This window comes from Malaya genurostris, chromosome 2 (assembly GCF_030247185.1).
Source record: "Malaya genurostris strain Urasoe2022 chromosome 2, Malgen_1.1, whole genome shotgun sequence".
NCBI classification, from domain to species: domain Eukaryota; kingdom Metazoa; phylum Arthropoda; class Insecta; order Diptera; family Culicidae; genus Malaya; species Malaya genurostris.
In genome coordinates this window covers 45544973-45557767 of record NC_080571.1, presented here as the reverse complement: position 1 = coordinate 45557767, position 12795 = coordinate 45544973, and the positions used below count along the sequence as shown (strand labels likewise).

Below are 12795 nucleotides of genomic sequence, written 5' to 3'. Positions count from 1 at the left end.
TTGCATAAGTTTTGAGCCGTCGAAGAAAAGAATACTAGATCGGTGAAGAAATTGCTTGGTGCGTAACGAGTTGTTTTGTGTGGATATTTCACATGCACACTTGATCCATGTGATTTGTCATTTCGAGCCACGTGCCTAATTGAGTATCAGAATTATTGCTTACTAAATGACTAATACCGCTGTAGGTAGGAGAACAAAATCGTTCACCAGTTGATGGATTGTATGTAATGGAGTCAGACGTATTAATATTGGTCATTGTGAGCGTGAGTTGACCAAATCATAAAATTATTCAATAAATCAATGAAAAGATTGTGATGTAGGAGCGCTAAGGTCAAACTAAGAGATTTTGCTTGCATTTTGCTATTGAATGATTTAGATTATTCTAAGCTCACTTAATAAGTGGCAATTGGACCAATGTTCAAGATGATTACCATATTGGATTGAGACTGCCATTTTGCATTTAATTTCTGTGAAAATGTTCAAATTGGTAAGATCAATATCAAATTAAAATTTAAACGTCGTTACGCAACTAAAAGTTTTACAGTACCTGAAAAATATCCACTTTATTAGAGTTCTAAAGTTCGCGTGGCTTTTTTTGGCAGCTTGAACGTACAAAACAAGTTCTGAGAAGTTTGTTCTGTTGTGTCGGGTGACAAACGGACTCTTAAGACAAATCTTTTTTTACGAACTTTTGGTTATTTGGGCTAAATACAACTTGTAAATATATCCTACTCTACAAAATGAACAACTCTAGAAGAGAAACACTACAACATTATATTTAGTTTATCAATACATAATTCTGGTTAAGGACTTTTTTGTCGATTACCGGAAGCAAGAATCACATTTTTACTTAACAGAAGTGTTTCAAGATTTCACATTAATTTTTGTGGATGTTTCTATTTTTTGGCTGCAAATGTGTGTCGATTCCGTTGATTGTATGAGAAGTAATCATAAAAATATTGAAGAGAAACGTTAACCACTTAGTCGTTTAACAATTCTACTTTCCGAACATAAATTCGAACAAATAATTTTTGGGCGAAATGAAGTTCGACGGGTCAGCTAGTTATAATATGAAAACAATACAATATAACTTGTATAACGATGCTTGCTACAGCAAAAACAACGAAAGCAGCAACAGCGACTAAAACGCAATTAGTGAACCATTAGCCCCCACAAAAAAGGGTTTCGTAGAAACTCAGCACCGGATTTCATCACGTAGGAATGATTTCATTTATGCTTGAATTATATAAGATAAACTAAAAAGATTACAATCGATCGATTTGCATATATGATATTCACTAATTTCTACTGTAAAAACACATGCATTTCCAATAAATAAAAACTGTAATCAAATTGTCTGAAACTCCGCTACTAGCGGAATCAATGCCGAAGAAGGCTTTAAGCAACTTCCTGGTCTTAAGATCGCATATGAATGTGGAAGTCGACGGTCATTTCAAGTCCTTCGAAGTTCTCTAGAAAGAACTAAATTTGTAGATGATGTGATTAAGAAGTGCAAATTTCAGAACCATTCACTAACAAGTTCATGTCAACGAGTTTCTGCTAAATCGGCTACTTCTATTCATTTTCAGTTCTGTTGCTTTGACGTCCTGTCATTGTGGAAGGTATGCAGAAAATAACATTATCATTGTACCAAAGTCTTTCAAGAATTCAAGCTCAAACTCCCATAAATATAGTTATAAGTTCGTCCTGTTGAATTCAACACCATGTTTTCATAAATACCTCCAAATAAACCTGTTGGTTGAAAGACAAATAACTGAGCACCGATTTGTTTTCTTGGCTTCACAACAATGTTCCGCTGGTAAACACTTTTCGATCGTATTCGAAATGAACATAAATAAGTTACTTTTGAAGTAACTGTCGTTATCTTCACAATGGCTGTCAGCTATCGAATTATTTCTATTTTTTCTAAACAACCTATTGGATGTAAATCATGTCTTCAACATGTTTTTCAAATAATGAAAATCACTGTAAACAATAACATCAAAAGATGTGAAAAATTATCATTATAAACCACACTACGAATACTGTATTAAAAATCACACTCAACTGAAAAGATAATTGAAATAAAACTCTAACCCAATATTTACTTTTTTCTCCTTTTCTCAACAGCGCAACTCCGTTTCTCCTGCTGATCGTGAGAAGTACCGACCCCGATCCCCTTTGGAGCTTGAAAGTGAAAATAAGCGACGGAAAGAGGAAAAACTTAACCACGTAAGTTACCCTGACTGCCTAAATTAACTGTGAGTTAGAAAGAAACTGAGATGCATCTTCTGATCTTATTAAACATCGAGCGGGAATCTATGAATTAGAATTTGCTGCTCAAGTTTTTGCGTACCGTCATAACAGTTGTCAATCTGATCCGCGTCAAAACGTTCTTGAGTGATCAAGCAAATTGTATTTACGCTATCAACCGACAGAGCGAGCTAGTGAGCTTTGAACGTAGCAACCGGTGCATACACATATTTATATCTACAAAATTGAGAAGTGTTCAGTATTGTAATCCATTTGGGAATCGCTGTGGAAGTGTGTGTTTTCTAACCAATCCACCAGTCCGGTTATTCGTTTGAGAGATACGTCAAAAATTCCTTTGCCTTAGAATAGTTCCATAATTTGCGTACGGTTTATCAAAACTCAAACGCCTATTATTTTACAGGAAAGCGACGGGGACAAAAGTGAACAGGAATTGGTAGTGGACGTCGCAAACGAAACGGTAAGGTTTGCCCTGGACCAAACAATACTAGGCCACCCTCAAACTTTACCTCCCATCCCACCTTCGGATATACCAGTCTGTCATCCTTCGTTCCTTCAGCCTCAATCTATAGTTTGGCGGTGTGTGGGTTTTCTGTTTTTTCTTAGTATTTGCCTTCGAACTCACTAGTCATCAGTAATAGCTCGCTCTGTTGAGGTTGTTGTTGGTGTTGTAAATGCGCACACTCTGTTCTCTAGATAACTTAGTGTATTTTAGACGGATCCGTAGTTTTCCCGCCCGTTGTTGATTTGGTTTGATCTACTACTCACCAGATTTTGTTAGTGTGAAAAAAAGCACCTGATTAAATTCTTCGTATTTCTTTTGCAGGGAACTCCATCACCTCGGCCGAACGGCGATCATGTTTCACTGGAGAGCCGAGACCGGGACAGTGTTGGCCTGAATGGCAATGACAAAGCCGGCTCCAGCAGTCTGAAGGGTACAAATGATCGACCCCCGTCGCGGTCCGGTTCCAGCTCATCCCGATCAACACCAAGCCTCAAAACGAAAGATGTAAGTTTACTTTTGAAAAAGCAAAACTAGTGCACTAAGTACTAAGCTAAGAGATTTCCGGAACCGGAGCTTGGTGATCTATTTATGATCAAGGATGGGAGTTGATCAAAACAATTTTGTTTTTTTTGTATACAAGTTCTGAGAGACTAGTTGATGGAAATTCATTAGAATCGAAAATGAATAGAAAACTGAATCAAAATAAATAGAACAATCATTGAAATATCAAACAAAATATTGGAAAAGTCATAGAAAACTCTAAAAATTTCAATTGTTAGAAAAGTCTTACAAAGTTTCCATAAAATCTATTGAAATTCATAAGAAATCCATAGAAATGGTAAATTAATAGAAAAATCAATCGAAAAATTGTGGAAAGTTAATAGAAATTACAGTGGAAATTCATAGCAGTTTCATGAAAAGTTCGCGACAGAAACGATGAATTTCTTAAATATTATTAAAAATAATCCTGGTTTCTGGTCAAGTGTGATAGGCACTAAAAAAACATTATTAATTCATATGCTTTTATTTTTATTCATCGAAAACTCGTTAAAAATAAAAAGAAAATAAATTGAACACAATGAGAGATTATTAAAATTAAAAAAAAATCTGTTTTAAGCCACCTAGTGGTGTAAAGGAGCCTTTCTCACTAAAACTTCACGAGAAATCGATTCTAGTTTCATATTGGACATTTTGGAAAACTGTTCCCGGAACCGGAATTGGGAGACTATCAAAGTTGCAGTAAGTTTTAAGGGCCATTAAAGAGAGTCAGGCCTATAGGTTCGAATAATTCTACAATCTGTTTCGAAAATTTCGTACTTTTTTGTGTAGTCAACTATATGAAGGTTGATCTTTTTTTCTTTCACTATCCTGTCTTTACCTCAGCACCGTATTCAACAAAAATCACATACCGGTAACAGACATTCGTGCCTGTGCCGTTATTCTGTTTTGTTGAAAACGGTTGAAGAAAACTCGGACTCATGTGTGCTCAGATGGATTCGCTTGTGTTTCAAAATCGAGCTCCGGTGTTGGTTTTCGTTTTCTTTACCGCGTGTACGAAATCGAATACCACACACAGCGTGCTTCGTTCATAGAGGCAGTGTTGTGTTTTCTTCTTCCGTATCACACCATGTATGTGCCGGTGCGCTTTATAAGACGGTTTGAAACTTTGGACACTCATAACCTTGGTATTTTCTAACCGGTAGTCAGATCCGGATGAAATTCGAGAGTAATGTATGGAATCATAAGACCATTAGCCACCGCTGAGAAAAGTGAGGTCGTCCCATTTTAGAGTTTGTGACCATTATTTCCGGTGTCTCTGGAACCGGAAGCCGGAGACTGATAACAGGTACTGACATGGCATATCGATTGGAACTGATTTAAGCCCACAGCAAGCCCATTTTTTTTGCATCACTGCTCTGTATCAGAGCTTAAAATTGTCTCGCATTCTCAATGAAAGAATCCAATCCAACAGCCTCATATTCGTTTCTTTTAACTGTCCCATTCGTGAATGATCGCATCCAAAACAAACGAAGAGAGACGAAGCATTTTCGTGTCTAGTTCAAACAAAGGAATGAGTAATTGCCAACGTTCCTCTATGACAAGACGAAACCAAACTAACGTCTTCATTCTCATTCTTTCACCGATTTATTGAAAATCTGTGACGATTTGCTATAAAGAGTGTTTGAAATATGACGAATCGAGATAATTACACCCCAGATCCTCTTCGGAAACCAAAATTACTACAGATTCGAGCACCAACAGGTAAAAATCAGTGTGAATCGTTTTCTGTCATTATCGATCCTCAAAGCTCTGGTTGAATATCGGCATTGGACAATATTCGGTTTTCACTGACAACCAACCGCAACTGACCGAAAGAGCAAATGGAAGAAAGAACAAAATTTTAAAACTACTGTTCCGCCTTTGTCGTTGACTGAATATGGGTCTCGTTCTCATAATTTGCAAGCGTAGTTACATTTGTTTCTCGTAAATTTTCGTCTATTTTGAGTCAATGAAAATGGCTTTTATTAGGTCACTGCTCTGTATAACTGCTTGAAACGTTCAACACTCTTTATCCTGTAATTCCGAAACCGGAGATCGGGTCCAGAGGAAATTCAAAAGTTTTGTATAAGACCACAAGTCGATTCATTTTAATCTAAGTTTGTAAAAATCGGTCACGCCATCTCTGAGCAAAATAAGTAGTTAATTTGAAGTTGCATTTTTTACACTAATCATTCCGTAATTCCGGAACCAGAAGTTGGATCAAGATGAAATTCAGGAATTTTCTGTATGAGAAAGGCAAAAATTGTGACAAGAAATATTTAATAAAATTCATAGAAAATTCATGACAAATCCATGGAAAAATATAGAATCTTTCACGCATGTAAAAATTATTTAAAATTTATTGAACATTCATAAGCTTAGAAAATTTATTGGACATTCACGTTTCTTCTTACTCATCACTGCATAACAGTTTGTGTTGAACTGTTATGTCAGCTAGCAGACAAAAAATGCTATATTGCATTCCAGATGAAAAGTTTATAATGTAATCCATTTATGTGATTCAATAGCATCACGGATTAAGGGTAGAGGTAAAATCCAGTAAGAGTTAGAAATCCGTTTTCGTTCGGCACGTCAGTAAACACATTGCGCTTTGGTGCGTAACAAACCGTGTTCTGCAAAAAGCTTGAACTGCTTGATGGCATAACAGTGCAATGTTAACTGTTATGCCCTGATGAGTCGAAGACGAAACGTAAAGAATATGAGATCCGGTTACGTGCTTAAAGCCCCAAAAAAGACTAACCCCTAAATGTATCAGGTGTACAATTTTGCTTCCGCCGTTTTCCGATAGGTGGCTGTACCGGCTGAGGCTGGTTAAAATACATAGATGATAATGCCTTTAAAGTGAGTGTGTACAGTGCCTAATGAATTGTCATCGCCGTTTCAGTGACAGTTGTTCTTGTTTTCGTATTATTCTCGCTCGAAAATGTCTGTTTATGTGCCCAATTCTCGTCATTTGCGGGAAGTTTTACTTTTCTGTTACAATTCGAAAAAAATGTAACTGAAGCGCATCGAATGCTTTCAGAAACTTGCGGTGATGCTGCTCTGAGTAAAAGAACGTGTCAGGAGTGGTTTCAACGTTTTAAAAATGGTGATTTCGATGTCGAAGACAAACATGATGGTGGAAGAGAAAAAACCTTCAAAGATGAATAACAATTTACTACCAGCTCTTAAAACCGGGTGAAACCATCACAGGAGATCGCTACCGAACGCAACTGATGCGCCCTAGTCGCGTGCTAAAAGAAAAGCGGCCAAGTATCAAGAGTGACATGGCAAAGTCATCCTCCAACACGACAATGCTCGGTCTCACGTCGCAAAAGTGATCAAAAAGTACCTGGAAACGCTGAAATGGGAAGTCTTGCCCCACACGCCGTATTCCCCAGATGTCGCCCCTTCTGACTTCCACCTATTCCGTTCGATGACACACGGCCTGGTAGATCAACATTTTCAATCCTTCGAAGAGTTGGAAAAATAGATTGCTTCATGGATAGCGTCAAAAAAGGACTCCTTTTTTCGAGCCGGGATCCGAAAATTTCCGGAAAGATGGGAGAAAGTTGTCGCTAGCGACGGACAATACTTTGAATAATACATCTGTAAGCACTTTTTCGCAATAAAGTTTTAAATTTTGGAAAAAACGGCGGAAGCAAAGTTGTACACCTAATATAGAAAATTGTTAAAACAAATCTTGATATTACGACAATTTTTTGGATTATTTTAAAACAAAAAATCTTCTCAGATTTTTTAATAAATCGAATAAAAATTCATTAAAAAATAGAAAACTAATAGAAAATTTACGAAAAATTGTTCAGAAACTATTTCTAGTTTAATTGAAAATGCATGAGACGTTCATGGAAAGTTTAATAAGTTTCGACAGCAACCCTTTTAGTTTGTTTTAGTTGGATTTGTGGAAAATTCCTAACGGTCGAAGTGCATTTTCTATTTTAGAAAAATCTCAAAGTAATTCTCGGTTGATCAAATTCGAAAACGCTTGAAATTACTGATGTAGAATTTGATTAGAGTTCCTATAACCAGAGTGACGACTGTTGGTTGGAATGACAGCAAACAAACGACCTGTCAAATACAATGTAAAGCTAATCAGACAGACTTTTGAATTCAGTTTTTGCAATGACTGAGTGGAAACATATAGGGTAAGGGCTCCCTATTTCATCTCATTTGTAAGAACGTTACTTTAAAAACCTGATTTACCCACAAAAATCACTATGTTTTCTTCATATTTCTGCTCAATTCGCCTTGCTCCACATGGAGATTGGATTCACATTCCTTGGAAATTAAAAGAATGATCAAAAAATCAGCTAAAAATACTTCTGATATGTTCACTACCCTGCTCCTAATTCCATCTCAAAGGATTTTTATTCATCCTATCGTTGGTCCTTTATTCATCCTATTAATTAGTAGCGGCGACAGCAACCAAAACAAAACATTGCACTATTACACTCTCAGGCTCAAAATGTCCGATTTTTTCTTAAAAATGGCTTGATGCCAACTATAAGACAACACACGATATTTCTAGAACCAGTTCTGAATCATTTCGACGTTTAAAAAATTTTACCTTTCGTTTGAAATTTAAAATTTTACTGTGCAGTTAATTTGGTAAACTTAACAACAAAACAAAAAAGAAATTGTTTTTATTTAGGCATTAGCCCTTCTAAAAACAAAATGCAGAGCCAGAGATGCCATTTATACAGATTTATCTGTATTGTGTAGATTTTTGCGTTGATTTAAATCAGAGTACAGATTTTATACAGATTTCCTAACTGTAATACAGATTTGTACAGGTTCATAAAAAGTGCGAGGTAAAAACTTAGACTTTTCTCTGTGAGCATCTATTACCATTTGATTGCAGTAATTCTTTGAAAGTTCATTAATCAACGGACAAATCGCATGTTAAAATGGAAATCTTTGCAGATATGAAGAATTATCTTCATCATTTTATTAGTGAAAACAGTTAGAGCAGATATAGACTAGTATTACATATTTTCTATGAAAATATCTGGCATCTCTGTGAACAGCCGTTGAAACACCCACACTTAACAGCGTTATGTTGACATATAGCGGAAAAAAACCAGTGCTACTAGATTTGCCACAATGGTTATTTCATTATTATTTAACACGCTCTTTCTGGTAATATTCGAAGCCGAAACAGTTTTATTGAAATATAAATATCAACTATAAAATTAAACTAATGTCATGGATACAAAAAAAAAACTTGTTGATGATAATTTGGAGAAGAAAAACATTTTTGTTTTGTAACATTATGAGAAAACCTGGCAACTTTGCGAAACCAAATAAAAATGAAAACAAAGCGCAATCAAGTGAATTAAGTGAAAAACTTTAATCTCATATTTTTGAAGACTTCTATTGCTTGTCGGGTAGTTTTTAAAGTTTTTATTCGTTAATTAAACAAGTGGCAAGTGAATATTAATAATGATGGAGGTTCAATAGTAATGTAATTGTGCGAAATAGTGGTCATGTTTTGAGACGAATCGATTAGTAGATATTCAGAAACATGACGAACTGTAAATCTTGAGACGAAAATGTGTACTAAATCGAAAAGTGAGTTTGTTTAAAATGAAAAAAAAAACGATCACCGAAGAATTTAAAATCATTTCTTCCAATGGAAAAGTGTGTCAATTCTCTAAATATTCATTTTTAAACATTTCACAGTTTGGTTCAGGTACGTTGTAAGATATTATTCATGTTCGAATTAATGAGGTGAAGGGATGAGATGGAAATAGGAGCTCAGATGAAATAGGGAGCCCTTACCCTATTGGAGAAGCCAAATGAATGAGAAACTCACAGAAAAGATGATGTTTTGGAGAAAGACACGCTCAGAGACAGGGTTCGAACCTGCGTTCTTTTGCAATCCGTGCACAAGCGTTTACCATTTTCGCCACCCTCAGCGGTGGTAGACACAGCTCCAAATTAATAAATCGAATTGTAGCCAACATTATGGCTGAAATGTGAATGACATGTGACACTCAAAATTAAATAAAAGAAATGACTTGAAATAAGCAGAAGTAATAAGTAGAATTTTGCTTACTCTTTTCTTTGCAGCTCGATAAACCTGGTACACCCGGAACCAAAGCACGCGTCCCGACGCCCAACTCATCGACTCCGGGTGTTCCCAAAGCAGTAGTACCTCCCACAGCGGCCGGTTATCCGGCGTCTCCATATCAACGACCGTCGGATCCGTACGCCAGACCCCCACCGGATCCGTACGGTCGGCCACCGGTTCCGTTCGATCCTCATGCTCAACTACGGACCAACGGAATTCCGCTGCCGGTTTCGAGTGGTAAACCGTGAGTAACATTCGTCTAGCGACCCTTTTTCCGCCTTATACTTTAGAATTAACAACGGATTTTTCCTCCGCCACTTTTTTTTAGTGCCTACTCATTTCACATGAACGGTGAAGGAGGTCCCCAACCGGTGCCGTTTCCTGCTGATGCCCTTACCGGGCCCGGAATTCCTCGCCATGCCCGCCAAATCAACACGCTAATGCACGGGGAAGTCGTTTGTGCGGTCACCATCTCCAATCCAACCAAATACGTGTACACCGGAGGAAAAGGTTGCGTCAAAGTTTGGGACATTTCCCAACCGGGCAGCAAAAGTCCCGTCAGTCAGTTGGATTGTTTGGTAAGTGATGTCCCCGCTGAATTGCAATGGGTGTTTTATCTATAAAATATTTGTTTTGTTTATTGTCTAAACAAGCAGCAACGGGATAACTACATCCGCTCGGTCAAACTCCTTCCCGATGGACGAACGCTGATCGTCGGAGGTGAAGCGTCGAATCTCTCCATCTGGGATCTGGCGAGTCCGACCCCGCGGATCAAGGCCGAACTAACATCGGCAGCACCGGCCTGCTATGCCCTTGCCATCAGTCCCGACTCGAAGGTGTGTTTCTCGTGCTGCAGCGACGGAAATATTGCCGTCTGGGATCTACACAACCAGACATTGGTGCGGCAGTTCCAGGGTCACACCGACGGTGCCTCCTGCATCGACATCAGCCCGGACGGTGTACGGCTGTGGACCGGTGGTCTGGATAACACCGTTCGATCGTGGGATTTACGTGAAGGACGCCAACTGCAACAACATGACTTTAGCTCGCAGATCTTTTCGCTCGGTTACTGTCCGACCGGTAGGTTTTGGGTTTAAAACGAACATCGTTCGAAATTTGATGTGCGCTATCTTCCCTTCCAGGTGAATGGCTTGCAGTCGGAATGGAAAACTCACACGTCGAGGTCCTCCATGCCACCAAACAAGACAAGTATCAGCTGCATTTGCACGAAAGTTGCGTTCTGTCACTGCGGTTTGCAGCCTGTGGCAAATGGTTCGTCTCAACCGGCAAGGATAATTTGCTGAACGCGTGGCGCACTCCGTACGGTGCTAGTATATTTCAGGTGAGTTACGGGTTATGGTTTCTCATAATCAACAATTCCTCATTTTTCGTTTTCCCCCCAACTACATTCACAGTCCAAAGAGATCTCGTCAGTACTTAGTTGTGATATTTCGACCGATGACAAATATATCGTTACCGGTTCCGGTGATAAAAAGGCCACCGTCTATGAAGTCATCTACTAGAAAGCATCAGCCCATCTTCTCCTCCCAGTAACCGGTGAAAGCTACCGACAACCGACAGCGCCTAGCACCGATTAACTCACCGACCTCCACTGACTTCATTACCCTTCTCGGTGCCGCTGCCGGTGGCATCACCGTTCTTCAGTAAAGGTTTCTCTTGCTTTGGGCCCGGGCTGGTTGTTTCACGCAGTGTTGGATACTTTTGGATGCAGCAAACAAACAGAAACGATTCAATCGGTGCCGGAGGTTGTGGCCCAAAAAACAAACAATTCAACAGAAAAAAAGTGTAGATCAATTTTACTGACTGTATCAGTTTCTAGTTAAGTTCGAACAGAAGAAATGCCCACGCAAGCACCAGGTGTAACCGTCATCATCATCAAGCTGACGATAGAAAACTTCGAACACGTGTTAATTGGTAAGAGCGGTCATTTTCCGACAATCGTTTCGATCGTTCCCGAACCATGTCACGTTCCACAAATGACAAAAGAAATAGGAAGCAAAAAAAAACACACATTGGTTCCGGCAGCAACCGAGAATCGATTGTCCGAAAATGACCCGTATGAGTTAAGTAACTTAAAGCAAAAGTTTAAAGTTGAATCTTTCAAATGAAAATAATAAAAAAATCAAAGAAATAACTGTAAAGCGACTAGCGAAAGTAAAAAAACAAGCCAGAAAACAAGAAAAAAGATTAACCTAATTATTAGAACTTTAGTGATTGCCGTCAAACAAAAAATACAGAGTATTGTACAGTATTTGAGAAACTCGTAATGTTAATTATATGATTAAGAGCAGGAAACAAGAAGAAGAAGAAGAAAAAGAATTTGCAACTGCGCAGAGATCCTTTGAGGTTTCAACTGTAAATTCATTTAAAAGTTTTGACTGTAAAAAAAACACTCACACACAAACAAGTACATCTAATTGTTTCTTTTCACGTATTTGTCCCAGTGGAATAGCAACAAAAGCAACAACAACAAAAATCGATGTCCGTTTATTCCATTTTCAAAAAAAAAGATAAGATACATTTCCACCATTCTTTAGCGATCTAATGGCCAAGTGATGTAGAAACGAGAGAGAGAAAGAGCGCAAATTTTTCCCCATCACAAATTATTATTGCTTGCTATCCTTAACGATTATTGAAATCAAGAAAAAGAAGAAAAAAAAACATACAAATATGCGACCGGGCGGATAAAAACTTCACCTGTCTACTAACGACGAAAAAAAGAAAACTAGAACTTCATTTTCCCGCAAGCTCAACCGACCGAATGACAAGTGGAACAACAACCATCTCTCTAAAAGGCTACGTAAGAGTACAGAGATGGTAGCAGATTGGAAGAGACTCTGAAGCGCAACCGCGCAACGGCTTAAAACCGCGGCTCGCGGTGGTGCGGTCGAATCATATGTAAGTCGTCGGAAAATCATTACAGCAGAGAGAAAGTAGAAATCTGGGAAACCAGCAACACTGGAAAGTTCAATATAAATATTATAAATAAATATTTTTAGACATGAAAATATTAAAATTGAGTTTGTTCTGTTGTTGATAATCCGAAAAGCCATATTACTCTTTTAGAGAATTGCACGACCGTGAATGTGCCACAGGGTAGACATCGCGGCCTATTATTATTAGTGTTGTATTTTAACGACACGATGCTACTATTTAAACCAGATTGTACACTGGTGGTTGATTATCAAAATGGCACAGAAATTCTGTTGATATGAAAACGTGCAGTTTAGGGATTCAAAATGCACAACATGTTAACCTTTTTGGCTTTCAAAGCCTTCTTCTTTACTATACGAGGCCGAGTGTCAATGAAAAGCTATTTAGCCGCGTAACTTTTTTGTGTCATAAAATTGAACGATAATAACTC

At 38.1% G+C, this 12795-nt stretch overlaps 1 protein-coding gene across 13 annotated transcripts in view; it reads left to right on the top strand.

Moving 5' to 3' along the window:
* LOC131431510 (protein groucho) overlaps positions 1–12447 on the top strand; it is a 407749-nt gene extending 395302 nt beyond the window's left edge. For 10 of the 13 annotated variants that reach the window (XM_058597272.1, XM_058597274.1, XM_058597281.1 and 7 more), the window contains 8 exons: positions 2131–2232; positions 2675–2731; positions 3098–3280; positions 9410–9654; positions 9739–9988; positions 10067–10490; positions 10553–10752; positions 10826–12447. In XM_058597272.1, coding sequence (XP_058453255.1) covers positions 2131–2232; positions 2675–2731; positions 3098–3280; positions 9410–9654; positions 9739–9988; positions 10067–10490; positions 10553–10752; positions 10826–10933 — 1569 coding nt within the window. In that variant the 3' untranslated portion in view covers positions 10934–12447. The remainder of the gene's footprint in view (positions 1–2130; positions 2233–2674; positions 2732–3097; positions 3281–9409; positions 9655–9738; positions 9989–10066; positions 10491–10552; positions 10753–10825) is intronic. The other 3 variants (XM_058597284.1, XM_058597283.1, XM_058597282.1) reach the window with 1 other exon arrangement.
* Positions 12448–12795: the final 348 nt, after the last annotated feature.